The sequence below is a fragment of the Amphiprion ocellaris genome, chromosome 15 (genome assembly GCF_022539595.1).
Source record: "Amphiprion ocellaris isolate individual 3 ecotype Okinawa chromosome 15, ASM2253959v1, whole genome shotgun sequence".
Classification (NCBI taxonomy): domain Eukaryota; kingdom Metazoa; phylum Chordata; class Actinopteri; family Pomacentridae; genus Amphiprion; species Amphiprion ocellaris.
In genome coordinates, this window is record NC_072780.1 from 32368684 (window position 1) to 32394437 (window position 25754).

Genomic DNA, 25754 nt, shown 5'->3' on the forward strand with positions numbered 1-25754 from the left:
CTTTTTATTGTGTAGATGATTATTTTGAGTTATTTTATGTGTTTATTTCATTCTCTTTTACATTCTATTTACTTATTTTAATTTATTTACTATCACTAATACTTTTATCATCTAATTGATTTTTTATTTATTCCAAATGTTAATTTTCTTTTACCTTGTATTTATTTACTTATTTGATTTAGTTACTACTATTATTATTGTTATTTAAATAATTTTTAGAATCTTTTTATCATCCAATTAAGGAATCTTTAAAAATGTGTTCAAGTTATTCCCTTTTATTTCTGTATGTTTTTATTATTACTACTATTGCTATTATTTTTAGCCTCATCTTTAGAGTTTTATCCTCTATTTTCTTTTAGTCAATTTGTTCATTTTCATTACTTGGATGTGGTATTTTTGGTTCTTTTCTCATTGTATCTGCTGTTGTTTTATTGATTTGTCTGGATGATCTACCGTATTTAACTGATCTTCAGTTGTTCAATGATTTGATTTTTTGCCCTGTTTGTGAACTCTGTTTTTAAGAGGTGCTGAATAAATAAAGTTATTTATTCTTATTACTTCCAAACTACACAGTACGACAACACACAAGGAGAATTCATTCACAAAAACAAAGAAACTTGCACAAGACAGCAGATTATTTTGCACAATTTGAACTAAAAGCAGCTATTTACAATATTAATGTGACCCTGTCAGCAGAAATGTATCCGTTTTCTAGCTTTAAGTAACATCAGGAGTGCAGGAGGAGCTTCAGTCTCCAGAACCCTGGTTTCTTCCAGCTTATTGTCTTCTCATGTGTTATAAAATATTAAAAACCTGACCTATATTCTGTGTCTTGGAGCGCTTCGAACAGAAACAGTGACTCTGCAGGGTTGAGGTTTTTCTCAAACGTCACACGTTAAATTGAAAGCGACGGCGCTGCAGAAGGTCCGCCGGGACAGATTCGCCTCCGCAGCCCAGAAACAAACAAAAGCAGCTTTAATAAGATCCAGGCTAAATAAAGAAACGCCACATTTTATTCTGCCGAGGCAAATTTAGAAACCGAGACCAGCAGGAGCCGAGACAAAGTCAGGAGGGAGACGACAGGAATAGGAGGTAGAGGAGATGTGTATTCACTAGGGCTGAACGTAGCCAATACTTTTACTGTAAAACACATTAATAAGATGAATAGAGCAGCTTTTCTTTGCATTTGAGAAGCTGAAACTAAGAATTTTTCAGTGTTTTTACTTTAAGCAAAGATTATTTGATAATGATTCAGTTAAATGCACACAACAAATTCAATATTAGAATGTTTGAGGTAGAAAAAGTACAAGAAAAATAAAGATTCCAATACAACAAAGTAAATGTACAGCGAGTTCTGTTCCTAAGGCCCGACGTAAGTCGATTTTTATTGGAAGTCGGAACTCCGGCGAAAATGTCAACAAAGCCGTTATGTATATCATGATATTGATCAATTCTTCGGAAAAGTCATGAATATCAACAACTTTTATGCATGTTTGAGTCATTTTACAAGAAGATAACAGAATATGTTGAACTCTTTTTACAACTTGATCTACTTGATCACTTTTGGGAGCCATAATGAAGGGAAAAAAGTTAGCGAATAAGATAAGTCCTTTATTTCTCCCCACGCCAGGGGAAATTTACATTGTTACAGCAGTTTATGTAGCAATAGACATAGTAATAGGAATAAAATAATAATAGAACAGTAGTAATAATATTTACAATATATACAGGGGTGAGAGATGAGGATGAAATAGTACAGTAGTGACACACTGTAAGACAATGCAGTATAAAGTGGCTTAAAAAATAAAATAAAGTTTAAAAGTGCAAAGATGTAGCAGTGCAATAATGTCTGTGCAAATTTTATGGTTTGGGGTGGTAATGATATAGTCCAGTTTATGTTAACATCAGCCAGTGATGCTGATGTTGTTCAGTCTTACAGCAGATGGGATGAAGGACCTGTGATAGCGTTCCTTCTTGCAGGGTGGATGTCTCAGTCTGCTGCTGAAGGAGCTGCTTAAAGACCCCACAGTGTCATGCAGTGGGTGAGAGGGATTGTCCATGATGGATGTGAGCTTTGCCAACATCCTCCTCTCACCCACCTCCTCTATGGAGTCCAGGGAACAGTCCAGGACAGAACCTCCTCCTGACCTTCTGTTTAGTCTCTTTCTGTCCCTTTCAGTGCTCCCTGCTCCCCAGCAGACCACTGCATAGAAGATAGCAGACGCTACCACAGAGTCATAAAATGTCCTGAGCAGAGTCCTGCACACTTCAAACGACAAATGTAGCACAATCCAAGGTGGCGTACAACCGGACAATGTAAATAAAGCTCTGTTAGTTGTTATCTTTGACCAGGACATGTCCTTTAACTCACACATCAAACAAATCTGTAGGACTTCCTTTTTCCACCTGAGAAATATTGTGAAAATCAGGAACATCCTGTCTCAGAGTGATGCAGAAAAACTAGTCCATGCATTTGTTACTTCTAGGCTTGACTACTGTAATTCCTTATTATCAGGTTGTCCCAATAGCTCTCTGAAACATCTACAGCTGATCCAAAACGCTGCAGCCAGAGTACTGACGGGAGTTAGCAAGAGAGATCATATTTCTCCTATATTGGTTTCTCTTCATTGGCTTCCTGTTAAATCTAGAATAGAATTCAAAATCCTTCTTCTGACATATAAAGCTCTTAACAACCAATCTCCATCATATCTTAAAGACCTGATAGTACCATATTATCCTAGCAGAACTCTTCGCTCTCAGACTGCAGGCTTACTTGTTGTTCCTAGAATCTCTAAAAGTAGAATGGGAGGCAGAGCCTTCAGTTATCAGCTCCTCTCCTGTGGAACCAGCTCCCAGTTTGGGTTCAGGAGGTGGACACCCTCTCTATTTTTAAGACCAGGCTTAAAACCTTCCTTTTTGACAAAGCTTATAGTTAGGACTGACTGGGGGACCCTGAGGGGGTCAGCTGGAGTCTTCCTCTTGGACGTCCCTTAGTTCTGCCCCTAGTTCTGCTGCTACAGGCCTAGGCTGCTGGAGGACCTCTCTGGATGCACTGAGCCCTTCTCTATCTACCATTAGATTTAATATATATATACCATTATTGCATTACACTCACTCTGTTTCTCCCTGTGTCCTTTCTCCAAGTGTCCCTGATCCCAGAGCTGGATGTTTCAGATCTGTGGTGGTTCTCCCACCAACTGGCCTAATCTCCATCTGTGGGATGCTGCTGCTGACCTTCCTCCAGCCCACTGCTTCCAGCTGCCCATTTCCATCAATCTACTCTGCATCACCCTCACTTTATTTGATCATCTACATACTGTTGGAATTTTACCACCAGCTATATATGCAGTATATTTAATGCCAGAGCCGTACATCATAACAGTAAACTATGAATCAATTTCAATGTTAGCTTGTACTTTGTATCATCTAACTTATCATACATGTATCTAACTGTGTGTTATATGTTCCTTGTCCCAGGGATGAGAATGACAAATGGAAAAAAACTCTGAAAATGTCTGCCGAAGCCCCCGTAAGATCAAAATAAAACAGGACTAACCCTCCTGTTGTCCTCATTTATGGGCACCAAAAAATACTGTTTCCTTGTCTGAAAAAAATCCAAAACTTCAGCCAAAAAATTCCCCAAAATTCTGAAAATTTGCAAAACCTTGAGGAGGAAAATTCAAATAAACTCCAATAATTCCTTAAAAGTTGACATTTCAGAAAACAGTGTTGCCGTGACATCAAAACTAACTTCTGTAAAACATTTGGGCTGAATTTTGAGAATTTTGTATTTCCAGATCTGAGATTTTTTTGTATATTCACCTTCAAAAAAAAAACAACTCTGTGAAGCCATTTTAAATGTTGAATATCTCCATAGATAAAACTCAAACAGTCATGAAATGTGTTGAGGATTCAGACTGAAAAGTTTCCATCAGATCAGAACGATTGAATGGATCCAGCAGAGGACACAGTTAATTACTGGACCTAACAAATGGAAAAAAGTGCAAAGTTTCCAATCCAGGCTGGTATAGTGTCTCCATATATATATATATATAATATATATATATATATATATATATATATATATATATATATATATATATATATAAAATATATATAATGGATCCTCAAAAGTTGGTGAAATGTCGACCAAAGGCTGTCTTTTAGTAGAAATATGGATCCATCCATATATATATAATATAATATATATATATATATATATATATATATATATATATATATATATATACACTTACAGGAACTTTATGGAGACACTTCACCAGCTTGGATTAAACATTTTTTGCACTTTTTTTCCATTTTCAGAACTGAGTTTGGGGATCCAGAAAACAAATAAGGAAAACTGTGAACAGAATCTGAGATGATGCAACAGACATATTTCCTGAATTCTAACTGACCTTAATAGTAAAAGAGTTTCGTGTTAGCTCTTAGTTCGTTCCATTACCTCTGCTAGAGGTGAGGATTCTGTCAGAGATTTTGGAATTTCATGCTTGTGGACGCTTCATCTGTCAGAGCTAAAAACTGACCTAAATGGATAAAAATCAGACAAAGAAATGGATGAAAACTGTTCAAAGCGTTCGTCTACGAGCAGCTTCTTAAAGCTCTGACAGCTTTAAGATGTGAATCTCCAGAGATGGAAGGTTGGAGGTGTTGAAGCTGCTGTTTATCTGCTTTAAATCAGGTGGAAGCAGGTCTGATGTTAGCACCACTAACACACGTCACTGTTTAAATTAGACTAATAATAAACTGTACTTATATAGAGTTGCTGCTGTAACCAAAATGAACTGTAGTTGCCTGTAAGTTACAATATTTTCCTGTTTTAAAAAGGTAGAAACTGAATTGTAGATGATCCAGAACCAATCTAATCCAATTTAAAACTGTATGTAGCACTAGAAATTCCCAAAACAATCAACAGCCAAGGAAAAATAACGGCCCTCAATGAAAAAAGGTTGCAAGAATGTTTTATTTAGGGGCATCAGCACAAAACGATCAATGATATTTCAGCTAAATCCAGTCACCAGGCTCAACAGAGCTTCATGAACTTCAGATTTGACCATATTTTGGAAAAAACTGAACACTTCTACCAATAAAGAAGCTAAAACATGAAAACCATAACTTGTCCAAGACGTTTCTGAGCATCTGCTGCCAGAAAACTCCAGCCGAGTAGAAGAGGCTTCAGGTGGCCTCCAGGTAAACAGCATCTTATCATCCGGCCTCACACTCAGAGGAGAAGAATGGCTGTGATTTAAAGCCCAGCAGCCACAAATGCTGCAGCAACAGCCACAAAAATATCAGATGTTTTCTGCACTGGATAAAGTTCACAAACAGCAGCGAAAATCTGAGACGTCATGCAGCAGAACAACAATTAAAACCCTGAAAGCAGCTTTTAAACTGTTATCAGTGCACGTAAATCCAGACTACACTGGAAAAAACACTAGAAATCTGCTGGAAAAAATGAAATATCTGTAATATAATTATATTTTAGCTGGTTTAAATACAGTAAAACAGTGTATTGTAAAAGAATGAAATACAAAAATGACAACTAAAAAAAATTACTGGGCATTTTTTTCTATCTTTATTATGCATATTTTTCTTTAAAATAACTGCAAAATTGGTAAAATTTGGATTAATTTAGATGTAATTTCATTGTTAAAACATTTAAAAGCTCAAATGACAAATTATAGAAAAACAGATTCTTGCTAGAGACAGTATTTACAGTTTATTTGTTTTTGATTTTTTTACAATAAATATGTAAATTAATATTTTTTCTAATCAATAAGCTAGACATTTTAGCATATTTTAATATAAAATAAAAATATTTACCATTTTTCAGTCCTTAATATAAATAATTTCTGCTAAAATTAACAGCAAATATCTGTAAATAACTATTTTTAGCTGATTTAAATACAAAGTGGAATTGTATGGTCTCACATTGCGAAAGAACAAATTACTGTTTAGGAAAAATATAGATTTCTAATATGATATTGTTTACAGTTTTGGTCTGTTTTCTGTTTGGTTTTTACAGTCACTATGTAAAATATTTTTTTCCTGTGACTTAAATAGACATTTTAGGTAAAATAAAGTACAAAAAAATTACCATTTTTCAGTCCTTAATATGAATAATTTCTGTTAAAATTAACAGCATTTTTTGTATTCTTTACTGATTTAAATGCAAAAGTGGATTTTTTTTTTTAAATTCACAAAAACACAGATTTTTAATGTGGACATTACATCTATTTTTTTTATAATTAAATCTACTAGATATTAACTTTAATTTTAGAAAACAGGAGAAATCTGCAAACTATCTGTAAATAGTTGTTTTTACTTGCAGTTCAAGCGTTTTTTGTTTCCAGGTAGAGAAGCCGCAGACACCTGAACAGGTGAGGCAGGTTAGTCAAATAGCACGTGGCTCTGAATGTTTGGAATCTGATCCGCAGGTATGAGCGGCGTCATACCGATCATACCGACCAGACCGGAGGAACCACCACGGGAAACGTACCTCTCATCGGATTCTGGATCCACAGGATGCCCCCGATCAGGTGCGGACTCTGTCCGAGCATCCCGGCGGAACTCACGGTTCACCGACGGTCACGGTCCACATGCGGCCGCCTGCCGAGCCTCCAGACCGGGCTGATCCGAGCAGCAGTCCCGCTGAGGAAAACACTGTGCGGGAACGGTCCGTCCGGTGACCGGCGGCTCAGAGGACGCTCCGTGCACGGTGGCGGCGGCGGACCTGTTAACGCGGAGCGGCGCGCACACGGAACAACGCGGAAAGCGGCTGCGCGTCAACACGACACTTGATCATGCAGCAGCGGATCAATACGCCGATCACAGGTGAACGCGCACCGAGCAACACACGGCTGACCCGCCGCGTCTGGAGCGAGCAGCACCGCACCGAACACAGCTCCGGTGTGCAGCCGGTACCGAGCCCCGGTCCGGTTCTTACCTTCCACAGCCATCCCGCTCCACGGATCAGCATCAGTCAGCGGCTCATTCCACCTTGTTTGTCTTCATCACTTTGCTGCGGGCGAACCGGAGACCAGCTGCTGCCGCCGCAAAGCATCCTGGGAAACGTAGGCGGGAAGGAAGAGGCTCAGTTTAACAGAACCAGAATCCATAAAGTCACTGTAATAAACCTTAAACACGTCTAATAAAACATCCCAGAACCTCCTACAGTAACTTTATTAATGATCAGAGTTCTACCTTCATACTGGAAATATTTCCAGAGTTCCAGGTCCTTGAAGTCCATAGAGGTGGGTCCAGATTTACCACATTTTGATGGACTTTTTCCATCATCTCTGAGCCTCAGAACTTCATCAGTCCAGCAGATAAACACATGACATTTTAGGAAGAAAAACACATCTGAGTTCTGGTAAAAACTGCAACCAGATCACTACAAAAAGAGATAGAATAACCACAAAAAGATCCAAAATCACAACAGAAGAACACAATATTCCCACAAAGAGAGATGAAACCTCAGCTGCCACGGTACCTCTAACAAGTAACATTAGCCAGTACGTTAGCCCAAGCTAGTAACAGCAGCAGCTAAGTTAGCTCAAATAAGTAGCAATAGCTGCCATGTTACCTCAAATAAGTAACATTAGCCAGTACGTTAGTCCAAGCAATAACAGCAGCAGCTAAGTTAGCTCAAACACGTACCAATAGCTGCCACGTTACCTCAAATAAGTAACATTAGCCAGTACGTTAGCTCAAGCAAGTAACAGCAGCAGCTAAGTTAGCTCAAACACGTACCAATAGCTGCAACGTTACCTCAAATAAGTAACATTAGTCAGTACGTTAGCCCAAGCAAGTAACAGCAGCAGCTAAGTTAGCTCAAATAAGTAGCAATAGCTGCCGTATTTTCTCGAACAAGTAACATTAGCAGCCATTTTAGCCCAAACAAGTAACATCAGTTACTAAGTTAGCTCACATAAGCACCAGTAACTGCCACATTAACTCACACAAGTAACATTAACTGTTAGCCGCTACATTAGCATGGACAAGTAACACTAGCCACCATGTTAGCTGAGACAAGTAATTATAACTGCCACAGTTGCTCAAACAAGTGATTAACAGCTAAGTTAGCTCAGACACATACCAATAGCTGCCATGTTACCTCAAATAAGTAACATTAGCTACTACGTTAGCTCAAACAAGTAACTTTAGCTGCAATTTTAGTTCAAACAATTAACATTAGCTGCTATGTTAGCATGAACAAGTAACACTAGCCACCATGTTAGCTGAAACAAGTAATTATAACCAATACAGTAGCTCAAACAAGTAACTAACAGCTACATTAATGCAAGCAAGTAACATTAGCCCCAATTAGCGACATTCGCTGCCATTTTAGTTCAAACAAGTAACATTAACACCTATGTTAGCCCAAAAAAGTAACATTTGCTGCCATTTCAGCCCAAACAAGTAACATCAGTTGCTAAGCTGGCTCAAACAAGTACTAATAGCTGCCAAGTTACCTCAAACAAGTAGCATTAGCTACTACGCTAGCCCAACAACGAGCAATAGCTGCCATTTTAGTCCAAACAAGTAGCATTAACAGCTATGTTAGCCCAAGCAAGTAATATTAGCTACCTGTTTGCTATATAAAATAACCGTTAAAAGATTTTTCAGTCCATGCTATACATTTTTCTCCCAAAACTGGTAATTGTCATTAAAAATTTAAATATAGTTTTTAAAAAGTAATTTTATTTTCAAATGATGTAAAGAAAAAAGTATTTGTAACAACACAAATATTGATGTGGACATTATGGACAGCTGTTTTTTGTTTTTAGAGTCAACATGCAAAGATATTTTTTTTCTGTTATTTTACTGGTTATCTGTAATTTAACAAATATAAGTGGAAAATCTCTAAAACGAGTTAAAAACTGATTTACCTATAGTATATGTATTTTTTAATTAAATTAAATTTTTATTTTTTTTACAGACAACATATATATTTTTACAGTGATTTTTACTATACATTATCTATAAAACAGAAAAATGTAATTCAATTCAGTTTTATTTTATTTATATAGTGCCAATTACAGGTCAGATTGTCTTAAGACACTTTACAGACCCATATGTCTGAACCCCAGAGCAGCCCTAGGGCGACAGTGGCAAGAAAAACACCATTTTAACAGGGAAGAAACCTTGAGCAGAACCCGGCTCTTTATGTGGGGGGACCCATCTGCCTGCTGGCCGGGCGGGTTGAGAGGGACAGAAGCGGTAGAGAGGTAGAGGGATGGGAGAAGAGGAGGTTGGGGAACAAGGAACATATAACACACAACTGGATACATGCATGATAAGACAGATGATACATACAAAGTACAATCTAACATTGAAATTGATTCATAGTTTACTGTTACGATGTACGACTCTGGCATTAGATATACTACACAACAACCACAGATCTGAAGCATCCAGCTCTGGGACCAGGGACACTCAGAGAAAGGACACAGGTAAATTGTCCAGAAAGCTACAGTTGAAACTGTTAAAAAAAAAAAAAAAAAAAAAAAACTGATTTCTCCCACAGTGTGAACAGTTCAGGTCTTGCAGGTGACAGCCAGATAGATAAAACTGCACGGGTACATTTTCTTCCTCACCTGGTATCTGTATGAGGAAGTCTGACGGTGGTTTTCCAGCATTTTTCTGGTGGTTTCCAGGTGAGGAACACCTGTCTGTGTTCTTCCTGCTTTCTTCTTTTGCTTTGTGGTTTGTTCAGCATGTCTGAGGGATCTATCTGCTACACATCCCCGAATGTTAGCTGACAACTGTGTGTGGGTGTGTGTGTCTATAGCTCTTGAATGTCTTTGATCTCCGTCGGCTAGTGCTTCGTTTAGCTGCATATCTGAGAAGATATGCAGTGGAGCTGAGCACCAGCTGCTCTGGACAACTAGGTGATTCCAGTGAGTCCAGTGATACTATTGAAGGCATCATATCGAACATCTCTGTCCCTGCAGCAACTGCATCTGTGAGGGACATACTGGACAAATGGTCCTCTGAGTCTCACAGTGTTTCCCCTCAAACCAGAAACACTCCAGAGTCTGAACACATTGCCTCTGACATTGTCAGAACTGTAATTAGTGACCTACATTATTGTGAGTCTGGAAGTAATGAAGCTTCCACTGAAAAATCCTCCAGAGCTCACTTTAATATGGGTCTGATCATTAGCAAGGTCCAAGACTTTTTATCTTCTTGCGCCTCGTCTTCACAAGATGCTACCGCTGATGACCAAAAAGTTAGGGAATGCCAGCAATTCTCCAAGGCTGCCAGAAGGCAGTTTGAAAAAAATGGTGGCCAACTTAAAAAAGAAGTTTAAGAAGAAGCAGCTGGAGTTCCTGGTGGATCTGGAACAAGACAGAGAAGGTGATGAATGTTCTTCCAGATCGGTTCCAGCGTCGACACCTTCAGTGAGCCACCTGGTCAGTACCAGGAAGCACCGGTCTGCACTCAACTTTGACTCTATTAGACCCAATGTTGACAACTTGTTTGACATGTTCACCCAATCACAAGAAACTGGAGGACATGAATCAATGGAAACTATCGAGTCCAGGGGAGAAATCAGACAGTTTTCAAGGGAGCTGACTGATAGAATATACGATCACCTGATGGTTGGTCGTACATATGACGTTCTACTTGTTCCGCCCGGAAAAAGTCTTTCTGACTCCATCATTTCAAAGGCCAGGAAGAAGGTGGGCAAGACACAGAAACGTTATTCCCCTGAAGTCCTGTACGTGATGACGGAGGATGCAGTGGGAAAATTCCTACAAAACCTGCTGCTTTGTGCAGAGGAACCACAAGAGGCTCACACTGAGGAGGTTTCTGGTGCTCTAGAGGACATCAAAGACCTCATCGTAAAAACCGTGAACTCATCTGATGAAGATAGCATCGTCAATGAGCCAGAGGTTTCTGAATCAAGCAAAAAAAAGTTCTCCAAAAACTTCCAGTTCAAGTCCTGATGCTGCTGCAGTTTTCAGACCTATCTACAAGGGTGATCAGGGTGATGATACTGTCATCTCTCTGCTACTGGAGGTGATCTCAACATACATTCATAAATCTAGAGAGTGGATCCCCAGGAAGGACTTCCAGGCCATCGTGAAGCATCTCATGGAGATGCCGCTGGACCACTTGAAGAAGTATGGCGACAGAATAAGAAAAAAGAAGGAGAAAATTATCAAGTCCATGGTGAAAGACCTTGACAAGGTGTTTGGATCTACGGACAAGCTGCTGAAAGCAGCAATGACAGCAGAAGATCCGTCTTTTGGAGATGCGGTGATGATAGTTTTGAAAATTAATTTGAAAGTCATCCCTCGACCAGACAACATGAAGTCTGCAGCTGCCAGATTCTTCTCAGCCGTGGGAAAAGCCTTCATGAGACCATTCAAGTGCTACTACTAAATGACCGCCTTCATCTTCATCCATCCATCCATCATCTATACACTGCTCAATCCTGATTAGGGTCGCGGGGGGTGCTGGAGTCTATCCCAGCTGACTTCAGGTGAAGGCTGGGTTCACCTGGACAGGTTGCCAGTGTGTCGCAGGGCTACATATACTCACTGCAAGGTGAAAGTGCTAACCACTACGCCACTGTGCAGCCCCTTCAACTTCAATTAGAAAAAACAAAAACATTCATTGAAGGAAACCTTAATATTAGATTAACACCCTAATATTGAATCTGAATCCAACACACTTCTGCTGGTTCAGACTTTAAAGCAAACCTTTCAAATTTAAAAATATAATTTGAGAAGTCAAAACATATCTCAAATTTAGAAAAAATAAAATAAGAATTGAACTCTAAAATTTAACACTAAAGTTGTGATTATTATTCACTTCAGTCCAACAACTTGAACTTTACCATAAAATCTGGTAGATCTCAATGACTTCAACAGACTTTTTTCACTTTGTTTTCTGTATGAAGGTTTATCAGTGAGACACATTCAAATCAAAGCAGTTGCACTTTATGTTAATGAGTCAAAATGTTAAAAATTCTTCCATTCATCGCATCAGTAAAAATAAAAAAATAAAAATCGGATAAAAATGTAAAATATGTTTAGATTTTGGTCATTCTGTCTTCTGCTGTGAGATGGAAATAAGTGTGTTTTAGCTCTTTATCTCTTCATTTTAAAACAGACATCCTTCAAGAAAAACTGTCTTGAAAGTTTTATATATGAACATTATTTCCCACTTTCCCTGACTAAATGTTTGAACAAACTTCAGCTCTAATAATATAAAAAACAAGTAAATATTCATTTTCATTATTTTAACCCTTTAAATTTCAGTGTGTTTAAATGATGCCACTGTTTAATCATCACTAATTAATGAGAAAATATTTCAAGTCAACTACTTTACTCAGAACCTGAATACAGGTGAGCTCCTACAGGTGAGCTCCTACAGGTGAGCTACTACAGGTGAGCTACTACAGGTGAGCTACTACAGGTGAGCTCCTACTTTACTCAGAACCTGAATACAGGTGAGCTCCTACAGGTGAGCTCCTACAGGTGAGCTACTACAGGTGAGCTCCTACAGGTGAGCTCCTACAGGTGAGCTCCTACAGGTGAGCTCCTACAGGTGAGCTCCTACAGGTGAGCTCTTCCTCTGCCTGTCAGGTAATGAAACAGAAACCTTTCTAAATATAAACAGCATCTGATCAAACAGGTCTGATGTTAGAGGAACATTTAATTCTGGCTTCAACAATTCAATTAATCTTTTGAACACAGTTGAAAAATATTTCATTGCAATATAGTGGAATATATATATAGTGCCACTTCAACCCTGAGTAGAAACGTACGTGAGATCTAATCAAACCGCTGAGTGATTATGTAACATTTCTTCATTCTTACTGCCATTGGCTGAACCACACCCAGCGCTGAACACCTGAAACACCTGCAAAGTTTAACCACAGCATCTCTCACACCTGTGTTGTCACCTGCTTAATGAAATCACTTCACAGGATTTAAAAGCTTTTTTTATTTCCTGCTACAGCTTCCATGATCACATTTTAGACGAGTCTGTTTTCAACTTCTAATTAAATTATGCTTCATTTAGTTCCAGGAACCAGTTTTCTTCTACAGTCAAAGGGATGTTTAACTGTTTAGTGATTGGTAGCATAAACACAAGTTTTTAAATCGATTACTGAGAATAATTAAGTCCTTCTAACTAGCTTTTTAACCTTATTTAAAATAAATGTTTGTGTGCAAGATACAGTCCTGAACTAAAGCTTCTATGCGCTTGTAAAATCCATCTTTCTCATGTCAATCTCTAGTTTCCAATGACTCCTAGAACTCTGAATTTTCGATGCTGGAATCATTGAAACACGTGAATCTTTGTCACAAAAAACAATCATGTACTTTGGTTCTTTCATAGATTTATTAAGGGGCTTCTGGATCAAAAATTATACATACAGCAAAATAAATTATCAGTTTTGTTGATGTAGAAAGTTGTGTAAACCAAATGTTCTTAGTTTCATGGCCTCTTAACTTCTAATGACTGATTATGATTGACTACAGCTGCTGACTCCTGTGAGTCTTTAAATAGAACCCATTAGATCCACTCATTAGACTCAACTCTTAGACACTACAGTGGGAAAGTCTGAATGTGTTTTGGTTCTTTCATAGATTTATTAAAGATTTTCTGGAAATATGACAAAATCTGTTGGGTCAAAAATATACAAATAGAAATGTTAATATTTGGTTAAATTTGTCCGTTCGGTTCTTCTGGTTTTAATCTTCAGGTTTATCTTTGACTCCTCTGGACAGAATTGGTTCAGTTCAACTAAACTTGTCGTCTTTCTGACTCAGACATGTCTCTTCAGGTTCTTGATGGGTTTAAATCAGGACTTTGGGGAGGCCAGTCTAGAACCTTCATTCTAGCCTGATGGAACCATTTCTTTACTAAAAAGTACCTGCCTAGGACAGTCTGAAATCAATCCCAAACCAGTCCTCAAAAGATCTAAAACTAGGACCAAAATCAAACCTCAACCAATACAAACAAATGTTCAGAACCAATCAGAATACAGTCTGAAACCAGTCCAAAATTAAAACCAATTCCAGTTTTAGAAACAGTCTGAAACCAGTCCTAAAAAAGTCAAAAACCAGTACAAAATTGGGACCAAAACCAAACCTAAAGTACTCCTAAAAAAAGCCCAAGACAGTCTGAAACCAGTCCTAAAAAAAGTCAAAAACCAGTACAATATTGGGATAAAACCAAACCTAAAATACTACTAAAAAAAGTTCAAGATCCTCCCAAGTCAGTCTGAAACCAGTCCTCATCCAGGACCAGATCCAGAGTAAAATAAATCCTAAACCAACTTTAAATCACATCAAAAACTAGGAGAACCAAGACTGAAACCAAACATAAACCAGTCCCAAGAAAGTCCAGAACCAGTCCAACATACAGTCTGAAACCAGTCCAGAAGCACTTCTAGAAAGTCCCAGAGCATGATACTGCCACCACCATGCTTGATGGTAGGTTTGGTGTTCTTGAGGTTAAAGGCCTCACCTTCTCTCCTCCAAACATGTTACTACTGAGTTTTTGCTCCATCTGACCACAGAACTTTCCTCCAGAAGGCCTTTTCTTTGTCCATGCAGTAAACTTGAGTAGAGATTTAAGGTTCTGCTTAGAACTTCCTTCTTTCACGGTGATGATCTCTACAGGTGGATGTAAACTTTTGTTCACAACTCTAATTACGAATACACGTTTTCAAAAGATTAACTTGCTTCAATTAGATTTTCCTCAGTTGTTTTCAAGTATTTGTTCACGTGGTAGCTTTTAGGAAATTTAATAGTTCAGCAAAATTGTTAGTAATTATTACTGAACTACATTTGTGCATTTCAACAGGATATTTAAATCTTTGAAGCAAAAACAACACAATTTAAATTTGACCAGAGTTTCTAAATAATCATATAAACTCGTCTGAATCTGCTCAGGTTTGTCAGATGAAACTTTCTGATTCTGATCCAGCAGTTTGTTAAACTGATAGTCTGATGGACGGATTTCTCTGCTGAATATGACTAGCATTAGCATTAGCATTAGCTCCATGCAGCAGAACCACTGGATCGGCAGCTGCAGAAAGAATTCTGAGTCCCCTGTTGGTCAGGTCACAGCTGAAAATATTCACTGATTCACTGCTTTAGTGGAATTTTCTACGTAAAAGCATTTAAATGTGCTTTGGATCATATTAGTTCAGCTGCAGGTTCTGACACACATTCTGAACCATCTGAAACCATCCAGGTGGGTTCAGTAGCTACAAACCCTCAACTACAGCTGGAGGACGATTTATTTGGTTACTGAAACTGGAATCTAGTTTTTCATCAACTAATGCAGAACTTTGAGTTTAAATTACAGAAAATATTAAGTTGATGCAACATTATTATGTCAGCCATCAGAACAATGTTTGCTACAATGCCGTGCATAGGAGTGACATTGATTTTCGTTTCTATGCAGATGACACCGTTTATATGTCCCATTAAAATCTGGATTTAAAACTGGATTCCTGAGAATTTCTTGCAGCTGAATGATTCAAAATCTTAAGTGATCATAACCAATTTCAGCATAACTAGTTTTAAATCAACTATTGCAGAAATTTGAATTTAAATTAACTGTTAAGTTTACACAACATTATTGTCAACCATCATAATAGTGTTAGCAACATTATCATGCATAAAAATGATATTGATTTATATTTCTATGCAGATGACACCATTTATATAAATTGTTAAATTTGGAATTAAAAACTGGATTTCCAAGAATTTCTTGTAGCTGAATGATTCTGAGCCTGGACTGATCATAACTAACTACAACATAACTAGTTTTAAATGAGCTAATGCAGAAGTTTGAGTTTAAATTACAGAAAATATTAAGTTCATATGTATTTTTATTATGTCAACAATCAAAAGAATGGTTGCAATGACATAATGCATAGAAGTGACATTGATTTTCATTTCCATGCAGATGACACCATTTATATGTCCCATTAAAATCTGTTTTAAAAACTGAATTTCCAAGAATTTCTTGCAGCTGAGTGACTCCAAATGTCAAGTGATCCTAACTAACTACAGCATAACTAGTTTTAAATCAACTTATGCATAAATTTGAGTTTAAATTACCGAAACTATTGATGCAACTTTGTAATGTCAACCATTAAAATAATACTTGCAACTTGAAAAGTTTGACTGAAACCAGTAAATTTAAACTTTTATCTTTCAGTTTTGCGTTTAATGAAGTGGTGGGAAAGCAGAGACTTTTCCAGCCAACACCTCCAAACGCCTGCAGCAGTTAAACTGGTGTTTCCTGTTCACATGCAGCAGCCTGACGATCGATCTAAAGAGAAAAATAAATTACTAGTGGTGGTTCTGATGTGCAAATAAGGCAGTTTTTAATTAAATGTTTTACTTTGTACATTTCTGAGGGCCAACACGTGACGATTTGTGCAAATTTAAGAGTAACATGAAGAACAAATCAAGCCAAAGTTCCACAGAAACAGACCTGAGATGCAGGTTTCTCTCAGTTAAAAGGTTCATGTTTGTCAGAGTATCTCTTCATTCTACTGCATGAGTCCAGTGTGATGATGTCAGATATGTGCTTTCAAACCACTTATCATGGAGCTTTAAGGGTAGTCTGGATGGTGAAATGGTCTGGGCTCCTCTCCGGTCACCAGGTGGTTTGGTTGACGACGGCCCAGTGGGCGGCGATGGCGGTCAGCGCTCTTTGGAACCGGACGCCGATGAAGATCAGCTCGGCGTCTTTGTGTTCCGGGAACATGTTGAAGGACTGGAAGGTGGGCTGGCCGGCGATCAGGAAACGCCCTCTGCTGGTGACGAAGATCAGCTGCTGGATGTAACGGCCGTACTTCCCTGAAACCTGGATGATATATTCACCCTCAAACAGCTGAATCTCTTGGAGCGCACCGACTTTGCTACCCACAGTTCTGGACCAGATGGGTCCGAACCGGAACTGTATGCTGGAGGAGGAGCAGAAGAAACATTAAAATCACATGAATCAAACAGAAAATCATCATACAGCTGCAGAGATGTGAGGACAATTAAAGAAATATAAGATTCAATATGTGACTTACTCTGATTATATTACATGCAATGCAGTCTTGTTCTTAGACAGTGCTATTTAATTTAGTTTTATAAAATTAAATAAAAAATTAAATAAAATTTTAAACTTAAATTTAATTTGAAATTTGCAATTAAAATTTTGAATTTATATTAATTAAATTAAATATAAATTATGTTTACTTAAATTAAATATAAATAAAGTTTGAATTTAATTCTATTTAATTTTAAACTTAAATTTAAAATTAAATTTGAAATTAAATTTAATTTCAGATTTGAAATTAAAATGAAATTTTAACTTTAAATTTTTAATTTTAAAGTTTGTATTGATTAAATTAATTATAAATTTAATTCAATTTAATTTAATTTTAGACTTAAATTTGAATTTAAATTTAAATATGAAATAAAGTGAAGCTTTAAATTCAAATGTTTAAATTTATATTAATAAAATTAAATTTAAGCTCAATTTAATTAAATTTTTTACAATTTTATTTCATTTTTTAAATTTTTAAAATTTTATTTCATTTTTTAAATTTAATTGTATTGTATTTTCATTTATTTTTTTGTAATGACTTTGTGCTCTTTTGCTTTCTGCTGCTAAACCAAACAGCTGCCTTTAGTTGTTTTATTCTCTTCTACACTGTAACAAATTCTGTAAAAATTAAGCCAATTTTTTGTTCTGTTTTACTAAAATATGGTTAAAAACCATTACCAGAAAAAGAGCCTTTAATAAATCAGCTCGAGTAGAAGAAATGTTGAAATCATAAATTTATGTCCAGATGCACATTTTAATTTCCAAACCACATAAAAGAACTTTAAATGATCCAAAATGTCACAGAACTAAAAATAAAGTTTGATAATGAACCTAAAAATGCAGTTAATTCACTAAAGCAGGGCTGGTTACCAGAGTATACTGGAGGAAATGCTGCTAGTAATTAAAAATATGTAACATAATAAAACCATCATTCATTGATTTTAGTGAAATATTATTGGAAAATCTAGTTGCCGTATTATACAGGTACATTCTCATGTTCAGTTATAATTTAATTAACTGTAAATTATAATACTAAAAATGAAAGTACCGAACAGTGTCACTATTTCACTGTAATAATTCCTCATTAGTATCTAGCAGTTGATAAAAATGTGAATATGAAATAATAAAATAACTAAATGTTCACCCGAAGATGAAGCTGTTGTACCCGGACCACATCCGGATCGCTGTGATTCGGCCTCTTCCTCTCAGAGTCGTCTCCTCGCCGAGGGTCGAGCCTCTAAAGGGAGAGTACGAGTATGGGGACACTGAAACCACAAAGAACACCAAGGTTCATCTCATGAACCTCAGAACCTCCTGCCTCCAAAAGCTGCCGAGCCACAACCAGAATCCACTGCAGAGCTCAAAAACAGCATGGTGAAGTTTTTAAGTCAACAAACCTTTTAAAAATCAACTTTCTTCAGTGGTTTTTGTTTTTGTTCATTGATCTGCTTTATATTTCAACACCTGCATCATATTTTAATCTCAAAAGCAAAAACAACACAATTTTAAAATTTTCCCCGCAAATGATAAACATGAAAACTCGATGAAAAGTAGATTTTTAACATGAAACTTTCTGAGTAAATAAAAACCAGATGCACTGTTTAAAAAAAAAGAAAAAAGAAAAGAAGTTATTTTTACGGTAAAATTTCAGCAGAATGCTGCCGTAATTTACTGTAAAACATTTTCTTCATTGAAGGTGAAGAAATGTCTTCATATTGTTGCTTTTAGGGTTAAAAAAATGTGCTTCATTCCATATTTTATTGTAAAAAAAAAAGTTTTAACTTGAAAAGAAATTTTACTTTTACTTTAAAATTTACATGAAAATGTCATATAAAATAAAGATTGTGGGACCTATTATAATATTACAGCTTTTTTACATCATCAGCCCAACAGTTAGTGGGTTTAGCATTTGAAATGTGTATTTTTAGCAAAAATATTACAGCATATGTCCATTAACGCAAAAGTACATCAATTTGACCGGGACAACCTGTATTTTTTACATGAAATAAATGCAAAAACTTTGCTTGTTATAAATATTACAGCCATTTCCACTATGAGCATAACAATATGTCCATTTAACTGGGAAAAATGGTGTTCTTTTCAAGACATAAATGCAATAATAACATTATTTGTTATATGTACTATGGCATTGTTTCATTAAATAACTGTGCAAGAGCAGGGAAATGTATTTTTTCAAGAAAAAAATTTAAAAATACAGTTTTCTCCTAATTAAATTATTTAGGGTGATGATGCTGCCACCACCGTGCTTCAAAAAATAATGCTGCCACGTCAATATGTCCATTCTTAACTCAAAAGGGCATCAATTTGACCCGTACACATTATATTTTACATGAAATACATGCAACAATCGCTACGTTGCTTGTTATAAATATTACATCGTGTTTCCACTATCCGTGCGTACATTAAACTGTGAAAACTGGCATTCTTTTTGAGAAATAAATACAAAAACTACAGTATTTATGTTTTATGTATTATGACATTTTTCCATGAAATAACTGTGCAAGAGTAGGGAAATGTATTTTTTGAAGAGAAAAAATGTGAAAAGTACAATTTTCTCCTGATTAACTTATTTACAGTGATGATGCTGCCACCACCGTGCTAAACGTCATGATGCTGCCACATCAGTATGTCCATTATTTACTCAAAAGTACATCAGTTTGACTGGTACAAACTTTATTTTTTACATGAAATAAATGCAAAAATGTTTTTTGTAATAAATATTATGGCATGTTTCTGGTTATCGGTACGTACATTAAACTGTGAAAACGGGTATTCTTTTCAAGAAATAAATGCAAAAATTACAGAATTTATGTGTCAAACTGTTTCAGAGTTTACATATTTTTACAGTCATGGTTTGACAGCTTTAGCATGTAACTTTTTTTTTTTTTACAGTATTTTAACATTTTAAAACGGTTTCAAAACTGTCATAAAAATGTCTTTTTAGCTGAGATTTTGATGGAACTGAGGAGAAACTCAGCCTGGGTTAGGCTTAGGTTTCTGATCAATTCAGGCTCAAATCAAGAGAACAAAAGCTCAATTTGTAGAAATAAAACTCCTATGTGCATTTTAATGTCAAATTATGTGCTTTTCGGGACCAATATGCACAATTTTGAGCAGGTTAAAGTTATTTTCTCATCTCAGAACAACATCAGTCACATGAAATCTTCAAAAAGCTGCAGAAAACCATGAGAAGCTAATATTCTTTAGCATCTTCTGCCCCAGTTGTGGCTGCATTAATGACATTGATGTGCTTTCTAATGCAGATTTGAAATATTTCTGTCTGAAATGCAGACAGAAGAAAATGGAAAAACAACAAAACAATAAAAATAATGAAACTAAACACGAGTGAAGCTGCTAAACCTGATTCAGGCTGAAAATGGAGCCGTTTATGCAAAATCTAGCAGTGATAATCTCATTTAAAACATTAATTTCCTGAGTTACGTGCTTTATCTGTAACACACATCCAAGAAACATGGTTCAAACTTAAAAAATCCACACATTAAAAATTATATTTACAACCTTTTTCATGCAAACTTACTATCAGCCAGGATGGAGGCAGTGAGCAGAGCAAAGATCACACAGGAAAACATTCTGTGGAGGAAATTAATTCATTAAAAAAAGCATCAGAGGTACTTAAGAACTAAAACTTTTCACCTGCAGTCACAAGTTTCTAAAATCTGTCCAGAATGACTCAAATGTGTCCAAAATGCATTAAAAATTGTCCAGAATGACCCAACATTAGTCCAAAACATGCAAACCAAAGAAAGAAGGTGCAAAAATAACAAAAATGGATCCAAAGTTACAGAAAAAAAGTCTAAAATGTTTCAAATGTGTCCAAAAAAAGTCAAATTGTGTCCTTAATGACTACAACGTTCTCAGAATGACTCAAAATGAGTCTAAATGACATAAATCTTGTCAGAAATATTTTTCTAAACGAATAAAATGTATCTAAAATTCCTAAAATTAATAAAATAAATCAGATGAAATCCATCCAAAATGACGTACATTTATCAAAAATTTGTTCAACACGAATAAAACTTGTCCAAAATGCTTAAAAAATTGTCCAAAATGACCAACACTCTTCTAAATTTCATAAAATGTTTCTAAAATTCTGTGAAATCTGTCCTAAATGACTAAAATGTCTACAAAATGCATAAAATATTTTCCAGAATGACTTAAAATTAGTCCAAAACATCCAGAAAGAAGAAAGTGCAAAAATAACATTTTCTTGTGTGACTATTCTGCTTCTAGTTGCACACATCATTGCAAAGACACAAAACTAGGCTCAGAATGTGTCCACAATGACATAAATCTGGTCAACAATTATCCAAAAATAGTCAAAATGACTAGAACTTTTCGGAAATTCCTAAAATTTGTATAATTTGTGTCAGAAAGAAGCTGAAGTCCAAATAAATGGTTGATGTTGATCTAAAATGACAGCTGACAATGACAGAAAATGACTCAAATGTGTCCAAAATAAAGTCAAATTGTGTCCTTCGTGACTACAACGTTCTCAGAATGACTCAAAAATGACATAAATCCTGTTAAAAATATTTTTTTCTAAATGTGCAAAATGACTAAAACTTCCAGTCCAGTCCAGAAGCAGAACAGTCACTGAAGGACGTGTTATTTTTACACCTTCTATCTTCTATTTGCACGTTTTGGACTAATTGTGAGTGATTGTGGATCTTTTTTGTACACTTTGTGTCAGGCCTGCCCTTTGTGTTTGGCTCAGAGGCAGGATCAGCAGAAACACTAGCAGGTGGATTCGAGCCACTCAGAGTCACTTCTGCTGCCCTAAAGACCGACTCCACTCATCCATGGCTGCTGGACTGTGAATGATACTCGGTTCTGTGCACCGTTCTCTCCAGCCTTTGTTTCTCCTGAACTCCTGGTAGCATTTGTTTGTTTTTCCCTAGTCTGGATGTCTGCCTGCTCGAGCACCTTCAGTCCCTGGTCTTCCTGGATGCTCTGCTTTGTTTCTGACAGTCCTCCGCTACTCCACACCTTCCAGACCTTCTGGAAATCCCTCACCTGATCCACCTCCAGATAACCTCCTTCCCTCAGCAGCAGAACACCATCCCTCTCTGCTGCTTCTACACGTTCCACCTCAGGGACAAGGTTCTCCGGTTCTGCTGCTCCTCTTGCCCAGGCTCTGTCAGCTACCGTAAGTTTCAGTCCTGACGTTCCAGACTACAGGTTGTTCACGTTTCATAGCATCAGTATTCTGACTATCTGCTTCTAGTGCTTTGTATTGCTTTGCTCTCAGGTTACTATATCTGAGTATTGTGCAATTCGAGTCACTCTTCAGAATTATAGTTCTGGTTTGGATGGTTCCGACTCAGTACTGAATTTGAATTTGCTGAAGGTTTTTATTGAGTGTTGACACTCTTCTGAATTATGGTGCCTGTTTAGTTGAGTCCTGCTTTGTTAGCTGCCTGCCTTGGTGCTTGCTATTACCTTCCATCGGTTCATTTATTCCCATATTCAGTTTCTCTGCCAGCCTATTAGGGGCTCTCCTGAGTATTCTATAGTTGAGGAAATTTGTTTCCACTTCTGGTTAGCATTGTACTTCTGAGTTTCTGTATTCTGTCCTGGCAAAATAAAAGCCTTTATTTTACAAACTCTGGTCTCATCTCTTTCCCTGCATCTGAGCCTCTTGAAACCATAACATTTTGGACAAGTTTTAGTCACTTAGGACTAATTTTGGATAAACGCTGGTCATACTAGACAGATTCCACCTAATTTTTGACATATTTTAGGAATTTTGGATGAGTTTTAGTCACTTGGAACATTTAGAAAAACATTTATGACAAGATTTATCTGATTTTTACACTCATTTTGGATAAATTCAGGTCATTTTTTATGGAGTTCACCTAATTTTGGACACGATTTAGATGAATTTTAGGAATTTCAGAAAAGCTCTAGTCATTTTGGACTATTTCTGGGTGATTCTTGACCAGATTTATGCCATTGTGGACACAGTTTGAGTCTAGTTTTGTGTATGCATTGTCCAAAATGCATAAACTGTCCGGAATGATCCAGTATTAGTCTAAAATGTGTGAATAGACGAAACAAATAACACGTCCTTGTGTGCAATGTTCACACATCGTTGCATTACTTTTCCAGCTGCAGTCAGTAGTTTCTATTTAAGAAATGAATTCTTACCTGTTCATCTTTTCTCTCGTACAAAAACGACAAGATACCTGCAGAAAGTGAAGAGAAAATAATGTGATTTCCGCTGAATATTTCTTCTCAAAGCTTCCAAATTCTCCACTGAGAGGATTAAAATGAGCAGAAACTTACAGGAGATGTTTGGAATAAGTCCAGAGTTTTAGCATTAGTGTATTCAGTTGGAGCCTGTGGTCTGTGAATGATGTTTACCTGCTGTTAACGTGCTTAAATAGTTCCATGATACATTCCTGACTGCGCCTCCCTCCCATCTATTATCACTGCAGCTTTAATCATTACATGAGCTTCGTGGCTGCTGCCTGCTCAAAGAAACGCTGGGGTTGATGTGGTTTTTATTCCAGTTACGTCCTCCTTTTTGTTTTTGTCATTTATTTCTTCTGATTATAACTAATAATGACATTTTAAAAGAATTTTATGCACCATGCTGTCTTTAAATTGTGATTTTCTGACTTTTTTTCTTTTAAATTTATTTTGCTGCCTTCTGAAGCGCTTTGGACTCTGAAAACATTTTCATAAATTAAGATTATTATTATTATTATTATTATTATCATCATCTGTGCACAGTGATCTTGTTAGTGGGTAAAACACAGAATATAGTTGAAATAGTTTGGTATTTTTCATTTAGAAATGACAGAATTCTCATGAGGGCTGCAGAAAGACTCAAAATATCACCACAAAAAGAGGTAAATATACCACAGAAAACACAAAATCTCCACTGAAAGATGCAACATTACCACAAAAAGGCCAACACTACTGCAAAAACAGACACAAAATCAGCACAAAAAGAGACAAAATCACCACAAACTGGGTCCAAACTACCACAAAATGACTCCAGATCACCACAGAAATGGGTGAATATTCCACAGAAAGACACAAAAACTCCACTAAAAGAAGCACAATTACCACAAAGAATCAGCAGATAGACACATGACATTTAAGGAGGAAAAGCACATCTGAGTTCTGGCAAAAACTGCTACTAAAATAACTACAAAAGCTGGAAAATTACCACAAAAAGAGACCAAACCACCAAAAAAAGGGCCAAAATTACCGCAAAGAAACACAAAATCAGCACAAAAAGAAGCAAAAATGAATCAAATCTGAGCTTGAATTTGAGATATTTCATCAAAATGGCTTTAAAGTACAAAAACAAACCATTTAAACTGAACAGATTCGACTCTGTTTTGACTTCTAGTTGGACTGTGAGGTATTTTACGGTTATTCTTAACCAGGAAACATTCTTTAACTCAACTGTTAAACTGGAACATGATGGATTTATTCACTGGAAGTCCCATCAATCCACCTGCTGTGATAGATATCACAGTTTTCAATCATTAAAACTATAGTTAGACACATTATTTTCACTTACAGATGTCAAATGCTCATGAAACAAACATTAAATCAACATTTTTATTCAAAAAACTTCTGTAATTACACAAGATTTCTCTCATTTGACAAACAAATCTGTGTAAAATTACAGAACCAGGACTTGTTTTCCTGTTGATCGTCACTAATTGTGTCTAATTTTTACCAATCTGATGTATTAAATAAAAAATAAAACATAGCTGAGTAAGTAGATGTGAAAATATGTTTTAATTTCTCTTTCAAAAATGCTAATTTATACAGTTTTTATGATGTTATTTGACATTTGAAGTGTAAATTCACTTTGTCTTTTTGCTTTCATTAACATTTCCCCCCTCTAAAAGCCAGCAGAAGGAAAAACTAGGATAAAAGTGCATTTTTAACTTGTTTTTATGTTATGCTCACATGCAGCAGCCATCAGGTCTGGCTGGATTGAGGAACGACACCTCCCTGGGTGGTGCTTCACATCAAAACATGTCAGGAATGTTTTCTGCACGTCAGCTCGTCAGTTTACAGAAAATTGTTTTGTCACGCGAACTTCAAACTTTACTGTACAACAGTAAAGTGTTCAGTGCAAACAATGAAGATAATGAACACGTAAAAGTGATAAAATTTAAATTATTTCATTAGCTGCAACTGAAAAGCCTGAGCTTTAACTTTTGTAGACACCAGTTTTACTTTCTTTGACCAAACACAAGCCACCAGTGAGCAGTTCTAGCTCATGTTTAAAACCATTTTTAGTATTTAACTGTGTTTTCAATGAGCAGATTTTGCTTCTTTAGTTTAGTAGTTTTAGATTTATGAGCTCCGTTTTTGTGCAGAAGCATGAAAAACCTCAAACGTTGCTTTTCCACCTTTTAATTTCGCTTCACTACAACGTGATGCTCAGCTGGCACCGAAGTGATCGTCATATAATCAGCACATAGCTCATCTGCATTTACTTCACGTCATGCACTATTTTTATTCAACTCTTCCTGGAACCAGTTCTTGCTACCGGAGAAACCAGTGATGGACAGTTTAACTCTCTAATAAACCATAATTTAGCTGAATTAGCTGTTAAGAAAAAGCATAAAATC

At 36.4% G+C, this 25754-nt stretch overlaps 2 protein-coding genes across 3 annotated transcripts in view; both read right to left on the reverse strand.

The window, feature by feature from the left end:
- samd12 (sterile alpha motif domain containing 12) overlaps positions 1–7129 on the reverse strand; it is a 157948-nt gene extending 150819 nt beyond the window's left edge. The window contains exon 1 of one of the 2 annotated variants that reach the window (XM_023296227.3): positions 6965–7129. In XM_023296227.3, coding sequence (XP_023151995.1) covers positions 6965–6977 — 13 coding nt within the window. In that variant the 5' untranslated portion in view covers positions 6978–7129. Of the gene's footprint in view, positions 1–6517; positions 6939–6964 lie in introns of those variants that run through there. The other variant, XM_023296226.3, reaches the window with a different exon arrangement.
- Positions 7130–16370: 9241 nt separating this feature from the next.
- Positions 16371–23519, reverse strand: LOC111586496 (zymogen granule membrane protein 16-like). Its single transcript, XM_023296224.3, has 5 exons — positions 23434–23519; positions 23296–23333; positions 20666–20718; positions 18251–18371; positions 16371–16972 (listed from the first exon to the last, which is right to left on the reverse strand). The coding sequence occupies exons 2-5, from the start codon at positions 23301–23303 to the stop codon at positions 16663–16665; spliced, it is 492 nt and encodes a 163-aa protein (XP_023151992.2). The 5' UTR covers positions 23304–23333; positions 23434–23519; the 3' UTR covers positions 16371–16662.
- Between the last annotated feature and the right edge of the window lie 2235 nt (positions 23520–25754).